This window comes from Gopherus evgoodei, chromosome 11 (genome assembly GCF_007399415.2).
Source record: "Gopherus evgoodei ecotype Sinaloan lineage chromosome 11, rGopEvg1_v1.p, whole genome shotgun sequence".
Classification (NCBI taxonomy): Eukaryota; Metazoa; Chordata; order Testudines; family Testudinidae; genus Gopherus; species Gopherus evgoodei.
The window spans coordinates 2,380,943-2,401,220 of record NC_044332.1 but is presented as its reverse complement, the minus strand read 5'-3'; the positions used below and the strand labels follow the sequence as shown (position 1 = coordinate 2,401,220).

At 47.1% G+C, this 20,278-nt stretch overlaps 1 protein-coding gene across 7 annotated transcripts in view; it reads left to right on the top strand.

Moving 5' to 3' along the window:
* Positions 1–20,278, top strand: part of SH3BP4 (SH3 domain binding protein 4) — a 157,076-nt gene that overhangs the window by 111,787 nt on the left and 25,011 nt on the right. For 6 of the 7 annotated variants that reach the window (XM_030580548.1, XM_030580550.1, XM_030580552.1 and 3 more), the window contains one exon: positions 14,574–16,933. In XM_030580548.1, the coding sequence (XP_030436408.1) occupies positions 14,574–16,933 (2,360 nt within the window). Of the gene's footprint in view, positions 1–10,283; positions 10,428–14,573; positions 16,934–20,278 lie in introns of all 7 variants that reach the window. The other variant, XM_030580554.1, reaches the window with a different exon arrangement.

Here is a 20,278-nt window from a genome sequence, read left to right as displayed (position 1 = left end):
AAGGCTAATGCAATACTAGGATGCATCAGGTGAGATACTTCCAGTAGACAGGGAAGTGTTCGTACCATTACACAAGGACTGGTGAGATCTCATCTGGAATACTGTGTGCAATTCTGATCTCTCATATTTAAGAAAGGGAGTGGTGCAGAGTGCAGAGAACGGCTGCTAGGATGATCCAAGGAATGGAAAACCTACCACCTTCTTCGAGTGCTGTACCTGTAGGTGCTCCACTCCAGGTGACGGTATGTCCCAGCGCCGTTGATCAGAGATCTTCGGTAGCAGTGCCTGGCCGAGATGCACGTGTTCAGTTGAGGTCTCATTAGAGTCTGCCTGAGCACGCACATGCCACGCCCCTCTCATTTCCTTCTCAATCGTCCTCGGCTGAAGACGGGATGTGGGGCAGTGCTGATCCTCTTCCCTGGTCTCTGAAGGAAACAATTACCAAGTATATAGAAATAGTTAGTTAGTAACATCCCAGTTGTTTCCCTTCCCTTAGAATAGTTACATGCTTGAGAGGGGAAAAAATTTTTAACTGTCTTCTGCGGAGACACTCTCCCCTGGCATTCCTAGTTCAATAATGCCAGGGGCTTCAGGATTCAAGAAATGTTCTTCCTGTCAGGACTCTATGCCAAGGTCTGAAAATAGACCCAGTGCCGACAGCGCACTCTGCCCTGGTGCCGAAAAGAACATCGGCACTGAGCCTGCCTGCCACTCAGATAGCAGAAGCAGACCTCCAGCAGGCGCCTGCAAGAGACCCTCGGCATCGGGAAAAACCTCTGAGTACAGATCGCGCGCAGCGGAGTCAGAGCCTAGGGAACAGCAACAACAGTTCCTAAGTCAGGATGACCTTTCAGTGGCACCTGAGCCTAACTCTCCACTCCTGGACACACAGTGCTCACTCTTTGACCAGCCGCTCTCCCCAGCTGACCTGGCTACCTTTACTGACAGCATGCCTGATATGCAGCAGCAGGCAGAGTTCTCCCCACCTGCCTCTCCTCCTTCACCAGAATGTTTTGCACCCCAGATCACGTCTGACAACCACCAGCCTCAGTTTCCCTACTTCACCCCCCTGTGGGTGGTACCTAACTTTTCTTATCTGATGCCTTGGCTTCATTGGTATCCTTGGCCAGCTCCTACTGCCACTTGTCCTCATGCTTCTTCCACCGACCATAAGCTCCTTCTTCCCCCCTATCTCCAGCTCTATTTCCAGAGTGCCTGAACTCCCCTCTGAAGAGGTGGGCTATGGACCATATTCTGATTCGCCGACTCCTAATTCTCCATCAGCTCCAGACAGAGCCCTCATGCCTCCACCTCCACAGAATGTGGACAACTTCAAACAGTTCCAGAACTTTTCAAGAGGACGGCGCTCAGCCAAGACATCCCTTTAGAGGAGGTCCAGGAGACACAACACAAACTCCTCAAAATCCTCCAACCCTCTGCTCCCTCAACGAGTGTGCTTCCCATACATGGAGCACTCCTAGAACAAGCTGACACTCTCTAGCAGACCCCAACCTGAACTTAAATGTTATGTTCCTGCTAAGGACATAGACTTCTTATTCTCCCATCCACAACCTTCTCTTGTAGCTGATGCAGCAATTCACAGGACGAAACAGTGACCCACCCCGCAAGACAAGGACCTCAGCGCCTTGACATCTTGGGCTGCAAGATTTATACCTCCTCCACTCTGCAATTCAGAATTGCAAACTATTCCACCCCACTTGCAAGCTACAACTTTGATAACTAAAATAAACTCTTTGATTTTTACCTCCCATATTCCAGAGGACAGGACAGCAGACTTTAAGTCACTCCTTGTTGAGGGCCAATTGATTTCCAGAACGGCCCTACAAGCATCTCTGGACATAGCAGATACAGCTGCCTGCACTACTGCAACTGCAGTGCTTATGTGCAGATCTTTCTGGCTCTCTGCATCCCCAAAGATCTGCAGATCAAAGTGGAGGACCTCCGCTTTGATAAAGACAAACTCTTTTTTCCAAGTAAATCGACAAAGTCCTTCACACAGTGAAAGATTCTAGAGTGACCCTGGTCATCAACCCATCCCTTCCCAGGAGACAACGGTATCAACCTTACCAGAGGCCATGCATACAACAGTATCACCAGCCTCAGAACAGACCATACGATATACCCAGGAATTGCCCTAGACCTCCTAGGCGCAGACAAAATCAAGCGCCAACAGCTACCTCTCACCTGTCGGGAAATAAACAATTTTGAAGCATTGGTCGAAGGTCTGCATGGCCACTCCTTGACTCCGCTGCTTACTTGCCCATTTGGCCACTGCCTCCAGGTTTTCCACCATGCCTGGCAGCAGGTTACACAGGACCGTTGGGTCCTGGAAATAGTTCAGTCCGGTTACTCTATCCCTTTTTATATCCTATCGTCCTACCCTTCCCCGTCCCTCTTCAGGGACCCCTCTCACAAGCACCGACTTCGTGTGGAAGTGGCTCATCTTCTTTAGTTAGATGCAATGGAACCTGCCAATGCAACATCGAGGGAAAGGGTTCTACTCCCACTACTTTGTGACCCAGAAAAACACCGCGGGATGGAGGCCTATACTAGACCTATGCCAACTGAACAAATTTGTATGGGCACAGAAATTGAAGATGTCACACTGGGCACAGTAATACCTGTGCTGGAACAAGGGTACTGGTTCACAGCCCTCGACCTACAGGATGCCTGTTTTCATATATCAATTCATCCAGTGCACAGACGCTTCCTACGGTTCACAATTGGTCATGACCATTTCCAATACAGGGTACTCTCTTTCGGACTCTCCACAGCGCCGAGAGTGTTCTCCAAGACCCTCACCATAGTCATGCCCATCTTCCGCAGACACGGCATCATACTTTCCCCCTACCTAGATGATTGCCTCATCAAGGGCAACTCATATGACGAGACACTATATGCTACCCATTTCGCCATCTCTGTCTTCCACAGCATGGGCCTGCAAATAAACATCCAAAAATCCACCCTGACACCTCCACAGCAGATCAAATTCATTGGAGCTTACCTGAACTCCAGTTCGAACCAGAGTCTCACTCCCACACAACAGATTCCTCGTTATCATACATACACTCTCTGTTCATCCCAGGACACAGGCAAGAATTTGCCTATGGCTCCTTGGCCACATGGCAGCCACCACCTTTGTGGTCAAGTACGCCAGGCTGCACATGAGATATCTTTAGGGTTGGCTCAACTCCAACTACAAACCCAGCAGGCACAGCCTCTGCATGCTGCTAACTCCTCTAGCGAATGTACTAGCTTCCCTGCAATGGTGGACAAGACCAGAGAACCTTTGCATGGGTGTTCCCTTCCAGCGATGATCCCCGATGCTCATGCTTACCACGGACACTTCCCTGATTAGTTGGGGAGTGCACAAGGCTACTGGTCCGTGACAGAGATGCGTCTACACATAAATCTCTTAGAGCTCAGAGCGGTGAGACACGCCTGCTTTCACTTTCTTCTCTTCATAAAGAACAAATCTATCCAGGTCCTAATGGACAATATAGCATGTATGTTTTACATCAACAGACGGACGAGCACAATCACACTCCCTATCACAGAATCAGAATATCAGAGTTGGAAGGAACCTCGGGAGGTCATCTAGTCCAACCCCCTGCTCAAAGCAAGACCAATTCCCAGCTAAATCATCCCAGCCAGGGCTTTGTCAAGCCTGACCTTAAAAACCTCTAAAGAAGGAGATTCCACCACCTCCCTAGGTAACCTGTTCCAGTGCTTCACCACGCTCCTAGTGAAAAAGTTTTTCCTAATATCCAACCTAAACCTCCCCCACTGCAACTTGAGACCATTACTCCTTGTTCTGTCATCAGATACCGCTGAGAACACTCTAGATCCATCCTCTTTGGAACCCCCTTTCAGGTAGTTGAAAGCAGCTTTCAAATCCCCCCTCATTCTTTTCTTCTGCAGACGAAACAATCCCAGTTTCCTCAGCCTCTCTTCATAAGTCATGTGCTCCACCCGCTAATCATTTTTGTTGCCCTCTGTTGGACTCTTTTTTCAGTTTCTCCACATCCTTCTTGTAGTGTGGGGCCCAAAACTGAAGACAGTACTCCAGATGAGGCCTCACCATTGTCGAATAGAGGGGAAAGATCACATCCCTCGATCTGCTGGTAATGCCCCTACTTATACAGCCCAAAATGTGATTAGCCTTCTTGGCAACAAGGGCACACTTGTCAACTAATATCCAGCTTCTTGTCCACTGTAACCCCTAGGTCCTTTTCTGCAGAACTGCTTCCTAGCCATTCGGTCCCTAGTCTGTAACAGTGAATGGGTTTCTTCTGTCCTAAGTGCAGGACTCTGCACTTGTCCTTGTTGAACCTCATCAGGTTTCTTTTGGCCCAGTCCTCTAATTTGTCTAGGTCCCTCTGTATCCTATCCCTACCCTCCAGCATATCTGCCATTCCTCCCAGTTTAGTGTCATCTGCAAACTTGCTGAGAGTGCAGTCCACGCCATCCTCCAGATCATTAATGAAGTGATTGAACAAAACCTTCCCCAGGACTGACCCTTGGGGCACTCCACTTGAAACCGGCTGCCAACTAGACATGGAGCCTTTGATCAATACCTGTTGAGCCCAACGGTCTAGGCAGCTTTCTGTCCACCTTATAGTCCATTCATCCAGCCCATACTACTTTAACTTGTTGGCAAGAATACTGTGGGAGACCGTATCAAAAGCTTTGCTAAAGTCAAGGAATAACGCATCCACTGCTTTCCCCTCATCCACAGAGCCAGTTATCTCATCATAGAAGGCAATTAGGTTAGTCAGGAATGACTTGCCATTGGTGAATCCATGCTGACTGTTCCTGATCACTTTCCTCTACGTGCTTCAGCATTGATTCCTTGAGGACCTGCTCCATGATTTTTCCAGGGGCTGAGGTGAGGCTGACTGGCCTGTAGTTTAAAGATGAGCACTACATTAGCCTTTTTCCAGTCATCCGGGACCTCCCCCGATCGCCATGAGTTTTCAAAGATAATGGCCAATTGCTCTGCAATCACATCCACCAACTCCTTTAGCACCCTCAGATGCAGTGCATCCGGCCCCATGGCCTTGTGCTTGTCCAGCTTTTCTAAATAGTCCCAAATGACTTCTTTCTCCACAGAGGGCTGGTCACCTCCTCCCTATGCTGTGCTGCCCAGTGAAGCAGTCTGGGAGCTGACCTAGTTTGTGAAGACAGAGGCAAAAAAAGCATTGAGTACATTAGCTTTTTCCACATCCTCTGTTACTAGGTTGCCTCTCTCATTTAGTAAGGGGCCCACATTTTCCTTGACTTTCTTCTTGTTGCTAACATACCTGAAGAAACCCTTCTTGTTACTCTTAACATCTCTTGCTAGCTGCAACTCCAAGTGTTATTTGAACTTCCTGATTTCAGTCCTACATGCCTGAGAAATATTTTTATACTCCTCCCAGGTCATTTGTCCAGTCTTCCACTTCTTGTAAGCTTCTTTTTTGTTTAAGATCAGCAAGGATTTCACTGTTAAGCCAAGCTGGTCGCCTGCCATATTTACTATTCTTTCTGTGCATTGGGATGTTTTTTTCCTGCAACCTCAGTAAGGATTCTTTAAAATACAGCCAGCTCTCCTGGACTCCTTTCCCCCTTATATTATTCTCCCAGGCAATCCTGCCCATCAGTTCCCTGAGGGGGTCAAAGTCTGCTTTTCTGAAGTCCAAGGTTCATATTCTGCTGCTCTCCTTTCTTCCTTGTGTCAGGATCCTGAACTCGACCATCTCATGGTCACTGCCTCACAGGTTCCCATCCACTTTTGCTTCCCTTACTAATTCTTCCCTGTTTGTGAGCAGCAGGTCAAGAAGAGCTCTGCCCCTGTTGGTTCCTCCAGCACTTGGACCAGGAAATTGTCCCCTACACTTTCCAAAAACTTCCTGGATTGTCCGTACACCACTGCATTGCTCTCCCAGCATATATTAAGGTGATTAAAGTCTCCCATGAGAACCAGGGCCTGTGATCTAGTAACTTCTGCTAGTTGCCAGAAGAAAGCCTCATCCACCTCACCCCCCTGGTCTGGTGGTCTATGGCAGACTCCCACCACGACATCACCCTTGTTGCTCACACTCATAAACTTAATCCAGAGACACTCAGATTTTTCTGCAGTTTCATACCAGAGCTCAGAGCAGTCATACTCCTCTCTTACGTACAATGCAACTGCCCCACCTTTTCTGCCTTCCTGAACAGTTTATATCCATCCATGACAGTACTCCGGTCATGTGAGTTATCCCACCAAGTCTCTGTTATTCCAATCACATCATAGTTCCTTGACTGTGCCAGGACCTCCAGTTCTCCCTGCTTGTTTCCCAGGCTTCTTGCATTTGTATATAGGCACTTAAGATAACTCGCTGATTGTCCCGCTTTCTCTGTCAGACACAGGAGTCCTCCCCTCTTGCGCTCTCCTGCTCGTGCTTCCTCCCGGTATCCCATTTTCCCACTTACTTCAGGACTTTGGTCTCCTTCCCCTGGTGAACCTAGTTTAAAGCCCTCCTCACTAGGTTAGCCAGCCTGCTTGCGAAGATGCTCTTCCCTCTCTTCGTTAGGCGGAGCCCATCTCTGCCTAGCACTGCTCCTTCTTGGAACACCATCCCATGGTCGAAGAATCCAAAGCCTTCTCTCCGACACCACCTGCGTAGCCATTCGTTGACTTCCACAATTCAACGGTCTCTACCCAGGCCTTTTCCCTGCACAGGGAGGATGGATGAGAACACCACTTGCACCTCAAACTCCTTTATCCTTCTTCCTAGAGCCACGTAGTCTGCAGTGATCTGCTCAAGGTCATTCTTGGCAGTATCATTGGAGGCCATGCAATGCATGGAGGCCATCCAATTGTGGAATTGGTGCATACAACACCACATACAAATTATTGCATCGTACCTACCCGGCTGTCACAACAGTACCGCCGACACACTCAGCAGGCACTTCTCCAAAGAATACGAATGGGAGCTGCACCCTGCCATACAACAACAGCTCTTCTCCCAATGGGGCACTCCGTCAATAGACCTCTTTGCCGCAACCCAGAATCGCAAATGTCACATGTTTTGCTTCAGAGCAGAATTCGGGCCTGCATCCCTAGGAGATGCGTTCCTCATCCCGTGGACCAACTCTCTCATATATGCCTTTCCACCGATCCCTCTGACACACAGGGTCCTGCGCAAGATCAGAGACGAGAAGGCCCGGGTCATACTCGTTGCCCCGGCTTGACCGAGACAGACATGGTATCCTTACCTGCTCCACATGTCCGCTCGTCCTCCACAGACTCTTCCCAACAGATCAGATCTGCTTTCTTGGGACAACGGATGAACTCTTCACCCTCAGCTCCAGAAACTCCACTTGACAGTGTGGTTCCTTCATGGTTCTAGACTCATGAATTAGCCTGTTCTGAGGAAATCCGATATGTCCTACTGCATAGTAGAAAAGACTCCACTCGTAAAACTTACCAGCAGAAGTGAAAGTGCTTCTTCCTGTGGTGCTCAAATAAACACTTATCACCCCATATTGTTGACCCTTCCTAACATCCTAGACTACCTCCTGAAACTAAAACAGGATGGACGGACACTCAGCTCCATCAGAGTACATCTTGCTGCCCTTACCACCTTCCACAGTTCATTAGATGGTTATTCACTGCCTACCCCACCATAAAACTCTTTTTCTCACAGGCCTACAAAAGCTCTACCCCGAGAATTGTCCATCAGCAGCTGCATTCAATCTCAGTCTCGTTCTTCGCGGTCTTATGAAACCTCCATTCAAGCCCTTAGCTACCTCATCTCTTCTTCATATGTCCATGAAAGTAGCTTTCTTGGTTGCTGTAACATCAGCAAGGAGGGTAGGGGAAATAAGTGCCCTGATGACCCACCCTCCCTACACAACCTTCTCTAAAAACAAAGTTACCCTGCAACCACACCCTAAATTTCTCCCTAAGGTGGTCTCCACATTCCGTCTTAACCAACCAATAAACTTACCTACATTCTCTCTCAAACCTCATGAGACTCTGCATGAGGCGACTCCGCATACCCTCAATGTCAGATGAGAAATTGCCTTCTATTTAGACAGGACTAAACCATTTCGTAAGTCCTTGTGGCTATTTGTCTCCACTACCGAGAGATCAAAAGGTGCAGCCATTTCTAAACAACGCTTTTCCAAGTGGATTTCTGACTGCATCAGATCCTGTTACCGCATTCAGAATGCTCTACTGCCCAAAGAAATCAACTCATTCTACTCAAGCCACGTCAACATCCGTTGCCTTCCTCCATAATGTACTCATTCCTGATATCTATAAGGCAGCCATGTGGTCATCCGAACACACATTTACCAAACACGGTGCTATTACACAGGAAACCACAGAAGACACCATGGTAGGCCATACAGTACTTCTACAGTACCCACCGCTGTAACTCCAAAGTCCCACAAGCCATAGTGGGTGCTGCTTCACATTCACCTAGGGTGGAGCACCCACAGGGACAGCACTCGAAGAAGAGAAAGTTTAATCACCTTGCAGTAACTAAGGTTCTTCGAGATGTGTGTTCCTGTGGGTACTCCACTACCCGCCCTCCTTCCCTCTGCTTTGGAGTACTATTCTGACCTCTCCATGGTAGAGAAGGAACTGGGGGGTGGGGGGCGCGCAGGAAGCGCACGTTCAGGCAGACTCTAATGAGACCACGAGACCGCAACTGAGTGCGTGCGTCCCAGCCAGGCACTACTACCAAAGATCTCCGATCAATGGCACCGGGACACACTGTCACCTGGAGTGAAGCACCCACAGGGACACACATCTCGAAGAACAAATGGATATAAACTGGCCATCAACAAGTTTTTAGGTTTGGAATTAGATGAAGGTTTCTAACCATCAGAGGAGGAAAGTTCTGGAACAGTCTTCCGTGGAGAACAGTGGGGGCAAAAAAACCCCAAACCCTAACTGGCTTCAAGACAGAGCTTGATAAGTTTATGGAGGCAAAGGTATGATAGGAGTGCATATGATGGCATGTGGCCCATCAGCGACTACCAGTAGCAAAAATTCTCCAGTGGCTGGAGACTGGACACTAGATGAGGAGGGCTCTGAGTTACTACAGAATTCTTTCCCAGGTGTGTGTCTGGTGGGTCTTGCTGAAATGCTCAGGGTCTAACTGATTCTGTATTTGGAGACGGGAAGGAATTTTCCCCCAGGTCAGATTGGCGGATCTTTTGCCGGGGTTTTTCATCTTCCTCTGCAGCATGGAGAACTGTGGCCAGTGGGAGCTATGGAGGCAGTGCCTGGGGTGGGGGCAGTGTGCGGAGCCCTCTGGCTGCCCCTATGTGTAGGAGCTGGATGGGGGACATGCTGCTGCTGCTGCTGGTGCTTCCTGGAGCCAGGCGGAACTACAGCACGTGCAGAGTGGGACAAGTTCCCAAGCCGCTCCCCAGCTGGAGCGCCAGAGCAGAGTGCTCAAGGGCCAGACTAAAATGTCTAAATGGCTGGATGTAGCCCCTGGGCTGTAGTTTGCCCACTCCTGCCTTAAGCTCATGCTAGGATGCTAAAAATAGCCGGGTAAACATTCTGTCTTGGGCTAGAGCTTGGCCTCTGAAGCCCAAGCCCATCACTGCCACAGGATCTTGCACGAGTTGTGCCCAGTGTGTTTGAAGTACAAGCAAGGCCTAAGAGTAGTGCAGAACAGTACCCAGGACACCTCCACATCCCTTGCTGTTCATGTCAAGAAGTGCTTTTAATTTTTGTGTTTGAGTTCCAGTGAGATCAGAGCCTGGAAGACATCATAACTCATGTTTGTTGCCTTCTCTGCACCCCCCAGGAACACACACAGCTGGGCAGGTTATCTTGCCTCTGGCTGGAATTGCTAAAATGTTCCTTTTAGGGAACATGCCTGTGTTGGAGGTGAAAAATAACTTCAGCATTTTAAAGAGGGGGAAGATGCACTGCTTCTGTTACTCTCACGCTGCTGTTGGTTTGTCATATTGTCTAGCACACGAGCCTTTCGAGATGTGGTCAGGCTCCTGGCAGCATTGTGGGAATGATGGCAATATTAACTAAGTTCCAGGTCACTCTGAAAAAGGCACTGCAGAATGAAGAAGACCTAATGTCTGCATGTGATTTGTATACTGTAGCAGAGGAATAGACTCTATCTGGGTCTGTGGGGCGTGGTGGGTCAGTTTGCATTGAGGAGCGAGTAGACCAAGTTGTCTGTCAAATTTTTGATGAAGTGAGGGAACTGTGAGCAACATTCACAACTTCTTTACACTTTTTTTCTTCTATTCAGCCACCCCTACCGCCCAGCAGGTGTGCCAGAGGGCAAGGGGTGCGGCTAGAGGACATGGACGCTGTGCAGGAGCACAGCGTCACTCCTACATGGCTTAGGAGATCTTCATGACAGCGGCTTTTCCCTCTGTGCAGGAAAGGGAAGGTAATACCAATGGAGAGCACCTAGGCTTCCCAGGTGGCACGTGCCCAAGCGTGCCCCTGCTTGTCCTGAGTGTGTTGTTTTTCCTCTTTTCTGCTACCTACCTCTAAGCTAACAGCTGGTAACTAAGGCCACATGAAATCCTGGTGAGGACAAGGTAGTTTAAAAATGAGTTAGCAGGTCAAGATATGGAGTGAGGAGGGTGGTGGGGGAGGGGGGCTATGGTTTACCTCAACCTCCTAACTCATGTTAAAACTGCCTTGTCTTCACTAGGGTTTCCCTGTTAGCTAACATGAGTTCAGAACGCGGCTAGTGAAGACTGGGCCTCCAACACTTACAGTGAAGCACATGCTGAAGAGTTTGGCTGGATTGATGCTTGGATGCCCAGCAGGGCCGGCTTTAGGAAGTGCGGGGCCCTATTTGAACAGTTTTGACAGGGCCCCAGCAGGGATGACTATTATATAAATATAAAAACACATGGGGCTTGTACTTACCGGGCGGTGCTTCGAGTCTTCTGTGGCACTTCAGTGGTGGGTCCTTCACTCACTCCAGGTCTTCAGGGGCACTGAAGGACCCGCTGCCAAAGTGCCGAAGACCCAGAGCAAGTGAAGGACCCACCGCCAAAGTGCTGCTGAAGACCCGAAGAACCGCCAGGTAAGTAAAATTAAAAAGGCACCTCTAGCCAGGGAAGAGATTCTTACTGAGCGCTGGGCCCTCTGAGGGACGGGGCCCGATTCGGGGGAATTGGCAGAATTGGCCTAAAGCCGGCCCTGATGCCCAGCACCTGGCAGGATCAGGTCTCTACAGAGCAGTTGATCTAGATACTCAGTGGATGCTTCATAGCCAGAAGTGATCTAGAGAAAAGATGCAGCTATTGCTGCGTTTTATTTAGTGACATTAACAGAGCAAACCCCAGCCCCTGTTCAGAGCTGGGCGACCAAGTCACACAGTCATGGCAGCTCAGTTAACTGCCTGAGACGAGGGACAGCACAGCTGTGCTGGTAGAATTGGTGTCAGATAGAGAAGTAGCCAGTAACCCAGAGTGATGGCTGCACCTCAGACAGGTTTTGCAGCGTTTAATTGAATTAGTGGCCTCTTAATACCAGGATGCCAGAAAGATATCACAGAGGGTTTACATGTCGCACTGACAGTAAATGTGGGTTGGGAACAGTTAACTCTCCCCCCCACTCCCCATCTCTCTCTCCTCTCCCCCCTTCCTGTTTCCGATGGAATGGGAAATGATCTGGTCAAAGCATTGCTTTCTGCCCAGCGGCATTGGATAAAGCTGTCATTCCGTCTCCTCTTGTTACAATCAGTAAATAAATGGACTTTGCAAAGTGGAGGGCTAAGATCCCTGTCCTCAGATTAATCTGAAATTCCAGAATTGTCACTCTGTGTCTGCAGTCTTGATATTTCCTCACCTACCTTGTCACTGTCTATGTGACTCTGAAGCCTGGAATGTCTGAGTCAGCTGTGGAGTGCTGGAAACAACTGCAAGCCTGGGTGAGGGCTCTTTCTGTTCCGAACATCACCAGGCTCTGTCGTCTTGGGATTCACAGGCTGTTACCGTCCAGTTTGTCAGTTCTGAGACATGTTTGGCTTTTTTACCCACATGACTGTATTGTCACACCTACTTTTCACCTAGTACAATGTATTCATTAAGGAAACCAACTCCCACAGCTCCTTAAATCTCAAAGAATATGGCATAGAACTTGCTCGTAAACCAGTCCCAGTCATATGCAGATAGGAACATAGGCATATTGCTCTTTTGTTTGTTTTTTTCCTTGGTATTTTATTTCAAAAGTGGCATTTCTCTTTAGTTGAAGGAGGAAAAAAAATCCCCATAAGTTTTATTTCCCATAGTTGGAGATCTCAGTGTTTTTTAAGTCGATCATGGCTTGTCATCTGGAATTTTCAGCAACAGTAACAGCTCTTTGGCATTGACATATACTGTCAAGCCCCATCTTTGCAGGAGTTTGTCCTTAAACTTTATAAAGTTTCTGGAATTACAGTAGCGGAGCTACATTTTTTGTATTTAAAGTAAGATGTTCCCCCATCTAAGGTAGCACAAGGCAACAGTAGAAAGCAAAGGGACCCCTAAGTCTCTTAAAGAAAACATTTAAATTTCAACCATGTTCCCTTTTTGTGCCTACATTACTTCAGGGAACGTCAGATCAATGTGTAATATTGTATACTGTATGTGCTGCGATAGCTAAGAGCTAGCAGAGGTGTTTAAAGACCGCCTGGGAGCTTTACTTCTTGAATTTTTTTCTGATATAACAGCGTCATGTTGTAACATATGCTTATCAAAATAACCTTTCAAGTGCCTTCTCTGTTTTTTAAAACTGTTACATTCAGGCAACATAGAGTTACATTGGGCTAATGGCTTTATGCATGAATTAATTTCTATGACCCTTTTATTTTGAGGGGCGGAATCTTGATTCTGCCTCAGCTTTGATACTGGGATAATCCAGTTTGAACAATTTTTTAAAAGTATATATTTATTTATTTATTTATTTTATTTTGGCTGTGTGTGCGTACAAAAGTGAACTTTTTTCCCTTAGGCAAAAATCTCTTTTGTTTGTCTAGCAACATAACAAAATGCTGGTGACAGATCCAAGTTTTACTTTAACGTTTATTGCAGCAAACATGGTCCAACTGTGGATGCAAAAAAGCTGACCATCTGTAGGCTGTATTTTATTGCTTTAGATATCAGGAGCTCTGTTAGTATGGTAAAATACTATGCAGTTTGGCCTGCGGCTGAATACTACGATTGGAAATGAGTTCGGAAACACTGGTTAATTCTTGATGATACAGCAGTAGCAAGCTACAGTGTTTATTTTGGGAGCTCCCATTACATGGACCTCTCTTTGGACATGGAGTTAATTTTCATTAAATAGCCTTGAAATGCAAACGTTGGGGAGGGAAAAGCTGAGAACAGGCTGATTTTGGTCAGAGAACAAAAAATAAAAAGGCCGGAACTCTGTAGCAAGTGACTAGCGCTTCGACTGAGACGAGCACACTGACGATAATGAGGACTTGAGCACGTGTTTAAAGACCAATATGAGTTGGTTTTGCTGGAGCGGGGGCCTAGTTGAGGGATTGATTTTGTTGGTATCTGTCCTTGTGAATAAATCCTAAAATTTTTTATTTTTATTTTTTTTTAAAAAAGAAGTCTCCTTCCACAATCAATTCAGGGGAACATGAATTTTAGAAGGCTGGTATTTTGTTTACATCATTCTTGATCATCAGAGACCTGAGGAAGAGCTCTGTGTAAGCTCAAGAGTCTCTCTCTCTCTCTCTCTCTCTCTCTCTCTCTCTCTCTCTCTCTCTCTCTCTCCAACAAAAGTTGGTCCAAGAACAGATGTTCCCTCCCCAGCCTTGACTTCCTTGTTGGTAATACTATTTAACTGAGCCCACGAGCAATCTGTGATTACAAAGAATCATCAGCCAGAGCATTTTAAGATATTGCTGACCCTGTGCAGCAGTCGCCAGGGTTGCAGACTATAAAACTTGTTTGTTTTTAGTTGATCAGATTCTAAGGTAACAGGCACCAGATTAAGAAATCAACTAGACAGGCTGATTCTGTTGGTAAAAGATGTCCCAACATCTGACTCCTTTAAAACTCTGATAAAACCCCATTAAATCATCTCCTTTATGTGCCATTTATCCTGAGCCTTTTCCTTCTTTCCACGCACTGACTTAAGAGCATGGAGTGCCAAATTCTCCTGTAGAAGAGGTTGTTAGGCCCTTACTTGAAAGCAGAGGTAATGTGGTCTAATTGGTAAGTTATTGGACTGGGAATCAGGAGTTCTGGGTTCTAGTCCCGATTCTGCCACTGGGCTGCTGGATGATGTTGGCCAAGCCACATCTCTGGTTTCCCTCCAGCCCTTGGACTGTCTGGTCTCTTTAGATTGTGAGATCTTCAGGACAGAAGCTCTCTCTCGCTGCATGTCAAAGCATCCAAAGTACTGGGTGGATGAATTTTAAAGAGATTAGAAGAAGTAAAATGATCAGATGATATGATAAAACTTGTCTGGCCTACACTGGTCAAAGTAATTGGATTGCTTTTCCAAGATTAAGGTTTAGTAAGTAACTGTTATGACTTCTGCAGGTTGCTTGTGACGCTTGTTTCTTTTCACTTTGTAGTGCCTTCTCCTAGTGCCTTGCTGGTAGACAATCCCACGCCTTTTGGAAATGCAAAGGAAGTTGTAGCAATCAAGGACTATTGCCCAACTAACTTCACAACCTTAAAGTTCTCCAAGGGTGACCACCTCTATGTCTTGGATACCTCGGGAGGCGAGTGGTGGTATGCTCATAATACCACGGAAATGGGATACATACCTTCCTCTTATGTCCAGCCTGTAAACTACCGCAACTCTTCCTTCACTGACAGTGGCATGATAGACAATCTGCTCGAAAGCCCTGACGAAGGAGAACGAGAGCTAGATCTGCTTGGAGAGTGGACTGACGTAAAGAGAAACTCTGCCAACACCTACAGTAACAACCCTTTCTTAAATGGGGTCCAAACCAACCCGTTTCTGAATGGGAACTTGCAAATGACGCCCAGCTCAGACAAAGAGTGCACCCCCAAAACAACTGTGGACTTACTGCTGTTTGACACGGCTCCTCCGTTTACAGGGGCCAGTTCTGCAATGAACAACAGCATAAGTAACATCTTCGTTGAACTTCCATCCACAAATGGATTGGAGTTCGAACAGCCTGTGAGGCGGGACAATCCCTTCTTCAGAAGTAAACGCTCATACAGTTTGTCAGAGCTGTCTGTCCTTCAGGCAAAATCAGAAATGCCAGCATCATCGGGGTTTTTTACTGGATTAAAATCGCCTACCCCAGAGCAGTTCCAGAGCAGGGAAGATTTTAGAACTGCCTGGCTGAACCACAGGAAGCTGGCACGGTCGTGCCACGACTTGGATTTGCTTGGCCAGAATCCTGGCTGGGGTCAGACACAACCTGTGGAGACCAACATCGTCTGCAAGCTGGATAGTTCTGGTGGAGCAGTTCAGCTCCCAGATACTAACATCAGCATCCATGTGCCAGAAGGACACGTCTCACCAGGGGAGACACAGCAGATCTCCATGAAAGCCCTGTTAGACCCACCCCTGGAGCTCAACAGTGACAAATGCAGCACCATAAGCCCGGTGCTGGAGATTAAACTGAGCAACATGGAGGTAAAAACAGTTATCATGTTGGATGTGAAAGTGTCGGCGGAGGTCAAGAATGACATTGTGAGTCAGAGCTTGGTGGGATTACAGTGCCTGCGGAGTGACACAAAAGAAGGACCCTATACACCAATACAACTCAGCTATTCCTATGGAGACACGATACAGGTGCAATTGGATAACCTGGAACCTTGTATGTATGTAGCCGTTGTAGCCCAAGGACAGAATGTCATATATCCTTACACTGTCTGGGACTATATCAGTAAAAAGATCACAGTGGGTGTCTATGGTCCCAAACACATCCATCCTTCTTTTAAAACCATAGTGGCTATTTTTGGACACGAGTGTGCGCCAAAGACTCTCTTAGTGACCGAGGTTACACGGCAAATCCACAGCGTGGCGCCCGTGGCCCTGCAGCTGTGGGGAAAGCACCAGTTCACTCTGGCCCAGCCGCAGGACCTGAAACTCTGCATGTTTTCCAACATGACTAATTATGAAGTGAAGGCCAGTGAACAAGCCAAAATCGTCAGAGGATTCCAGATGAAGCTGGGAAAAGTCAGCCGCCTCATCTTCCCAATTATGTCCCATGACTTCAATGAGCTCTCAGACTTCACGTTGAGGATACAGGTCAAGGATGACAAGGATGCCATATTGACCCAGTTCTGTGTGCAAACACCACAGCCACCTCCTAAAAGTGCCATCAAGTCCACTGGGCAGAGAAGGTTCCTCAAGAAGAATGAGATTGGGAAGATCATTCTGTCCTCCCTCGCTGCCACTAGCAGATATCCTGTCTTTCAGGAGCGGCCAGTTGTGAGCCTGAAGTACGGCAAACTGCTTAAAACTGTAGTGCGCCAAAACAAGAACCATTATTTACTGGAATATAAGAAAGGGGATGTCATAGCGCTGCTCAATGAAGAGAAGATCAAACTGAAAGGCCAGCTGTGGACCAAGGAATGGTACATTGGCTACTACCAAGGAAAAATCGGCCTTGTTCACGCCAAAAACGTGCTAGTGGTTGGGAAAGTCAAGCCCAGCTATTTTTCTGGACCTGATCTCACCACCAGTGCATTGCTTGAGCAAATCCTGAGGCCTTGCAAATTTCTGACCTACATCTACGCCTCAGTCAGGACTCTGCTTATGGAGAACATCAGCAGCTGGCGCACGTTCGCAGATGCCTTGGGATACACGAACTTGCCACTCACTTTCTTCTGTCGAGCAGAACTAGACAGCGAGTCGGAACGGGTAGCCTCAGTTCTGGAGAAGCTGAAAGAAGACTGCAATAATACCGAGAACAAGGAGAGGAAATCTTTCCAGAAAGAGCTAGTGGCGGTGAGTACTCAGCCTGCCGGAGAGATTCTTAATCTATTAAGAGATGTGTTCTGAATTGGGAGTAGAAACAGGAATGCAATGTGTTTTGTAAACAGTCCATACAAACAAAAGTACATCTGAACGTGTGGGTTTTTTGCAGCATGTTTTGATGGGAAACTGGCTATCCTTCACTATGTTCATATTACAGCAGGGCCTAGAAATCCCCAAGTGGGATCAGGACCCCAGTGTGCTAGGTGCTGTACATACACAGAGTCCTTACCCTGAACAGCCAGCATGGCAAGGAGACACAGAAAGGTGAAATGATTTGTCTGAGGGTCTGGCTACACTTGCAGCTGTACAGCGCTGGGAGTTAAACCTGTCTCCGTACAGCTGAGTAGGGAAAGCGCTGCAGTCTGTCCACACTGACAGCTGCCAGCGCACTCTCATGGCCACATTGGCAGCATTTGCAGCGGCATTGGGAGTGGTGCATTACGGGCAGCTATCCCAGCGTTCAAGCGGCTGCAACGTGCTTTTCAAAAGGGGTGTGTGTACAGGGAGCGTGGGGGAGAGAGAGAGTGGATTTTTGGAGCTGACACTGTGTCGGCTCCCTGCCTTGCAAGTTCTGACCCCCTCCAAACCCCTCTTTCACTCACTGAAAGCAAACAGCAACTGTTGGTTTTTTTTCCTCACTAACCAGATAAGCAGCCACTCCAAAACGGACCCCCACCCACCACACTGCTTCTCTCCTCAAGCCCCCTCCCTCCCCCTCTCCTCAAGCAAACACTAGCTGTGGGCTTTCCAAAGGAAGCCCCCTGCCTCCGCTCATTCACAGCAAATGGGCTGTGTTTGTTTCTTTTGATAAGCAGCTCTAGAGCCCAGAGTTCACAACAAAACAAAGAGAGGCATCACAACAAAACAAAGTTATCTTCTCTTAAAAGCATTATGGGAAGCTTCTGGAGGTCAGTAACAGCGTGCTAAGATTATTATTCCCTGTTTACACTGGTACCCCAGCACTGCAGTAGCAGCGTTATACTCTTTTTATTCCTCTCGTGGAGGTGGGGTACAAGCTGTGCTGTAGCCATGGAGATACAGCGCTGTATGTGCCTTTCCAATGTGGACGGGGAGTGAGTTACAGCGCTGTAAAGCCACTAACGGTGCTGTAACTCTCAAGTGTAGTCAAGGCCCAAGTCTCTCACTAGGTTGGTGGCTAACCTGGGAATCCAACCCAGATCTCCTGTCATTCCTTCCAGTGCACCATCCGGTAGACAACTTTGCCTCTCAGTGGAGTTCAGTGAAAATGACTTAGCTGTTAGGGCAGTTTATATAAGTCTTCTGTTCCCTAACAGCATAGGGAATTATCGTGATCAGTAAACCATAGTGGGATACTGCACCATAGCTGCAGTGAAACATCTTGAACAGGCTGCTCTTTGTTCCACAGTTAAAATGTTAATCAAAATGCAAATGAAGCTATGCCTCCAGATTGGAGGGTGGTGCGTTGATGGTTGCATAGCTGTAGAGGCACTTCACAATCCTTCTCTGAGTGGTGGACACTGTATGTTCAGAGCCTCTGTGGGCTTTTATGTAAATACGTAGACGTATGTGTTTATTTTAAAAGGTAGCTGATCCAAAGCTCATTGGAGTAATTGGAAGTTGTTCCACTAACTTCAGTAGTCTTTGACTTTAAAGTGGTCATTAGTGCTCTGAAGCCAGGAATAAATATCTACTTTAAGAAATACCAGGAAGAGTCGTAGAGGTGAAACAACTTAAAGCAAAAAGAGCTTGTTAAAGCTTGTTGGCCCTCAACAGCCGTTTGGAGGTTTTATGTGGGAGCCTGTAATAAGACAGCAAACTGGCATATAGCAAGACATTTAAAAATGACTCCTGTACTGCAATATGCTGGTTAACTGTCAATTGAAAAACCTCGTGCACTGAAGTATAGCAAAGAGTTCTTATAAATATTGCAACTGGGAAGAAAGAATTCTACATCTTCACTTTTATATAGGATTAAAAAACAAAGATTTTCCTGCTAGTAATGTTTAATCAGGAACCTGTTTGCTGCTTCTCTTTGCCTGAACATCTTCTAAACATATTAGGTGGATTAGGTAGGTATATTGGGTGCTTATAGCAGCTTGATTTTAGGTGGATCATCCTGACCAATGGAGTACTCATACAGTATCAGAGGAGTAGCCGTGATAGTCTGTACACATACAGAATATCTAAAAATATGGCTTAACCAGTGATGTTCTAATAAACTTCTGTTTACATTCAGGGGAAACTTGAATCCTGTGATTCTCGCTTAGTTGCCCTTAGAAAATCTCACTGAAAATTTGCTGTTGCAGAGTGGATCTCTGTGTGGTTCACAGGAAACAAGCCAAAGACATTCAGGGCTTGTATTTTAGACCAGTTTTGCGGCACTCCTCATTCTTGAAATGGTGTCTTTCACAAAGGCAGATAACTAAGCAACAGAGAATCACATTTTTTACAATGGAAATTTAACTATTGAGTAGCAAAAGCTTCTCTTGGTGGTTTCAGGCCTGGGAACTAAATTACTCATAGATGAAATGGGTCGAAATATGTAATAACTCACATCTTTGTCATTTAATAGGAGTGAGTGTTGAGGATTAGGTGTAAGCTGTCTTCATTATCATGAAGAAAGGATGTAGTTGAGTAATGGCTCCCCAATCTAGTGTGTTCAGGGATTCATTTGTGACTATTCCCTCTGATACCTCAGCAGAATTAAAAAAGCTCTTTTCAAAACTCCTACCTACATCTGATATCACTATGGAGAATGGGAAAATATTGGACCCCAAAGAGAAAGTGATGGAGCCCTTTGAGTTTCACTGGAATTCACATGATCACAGGAGCTGCCTAATGAACTAATTAAAAGTGAATAAATAATCATAAAATTATGGTTGAACTTTTCAAAGCAGTCTAGAGCAGTGGTTCTCTAAGCTGGTCTGCCGCTTGTTCAGGGAAAGCCCCTGGCAGGCCGGGCCAGTTTGTTTACCTGCTGCATCTGCAGGTTCGGCCGATTTGTGACTCCTACTGGCCAGGCCAATGGGGGCTGCGGGAAGGGCGACCTGCACATTCCTCGGCCCACAACGCTTCCCACAGCCCCCATTGGCCTGGAGCGGCGAACCGCGGCCAGTGGGAGCTGCGATCAGCCGAACCTGTGGACATGGCAGGTAAACAAGCCAGCCTGGCCCGCCAGGGGCTTTCCCTGAACAAGCGGTGGATCGGCTTTGAGAACCACTGGTCTAGAGCATTTTGAAACATCAGCTATTAAGTCTAACATATCTAAATCTCCTGGATTGATTTGAAAAGCTCAGTCAAGATTTCCTCAAATTCAGGTATGTTGTCTGTTGT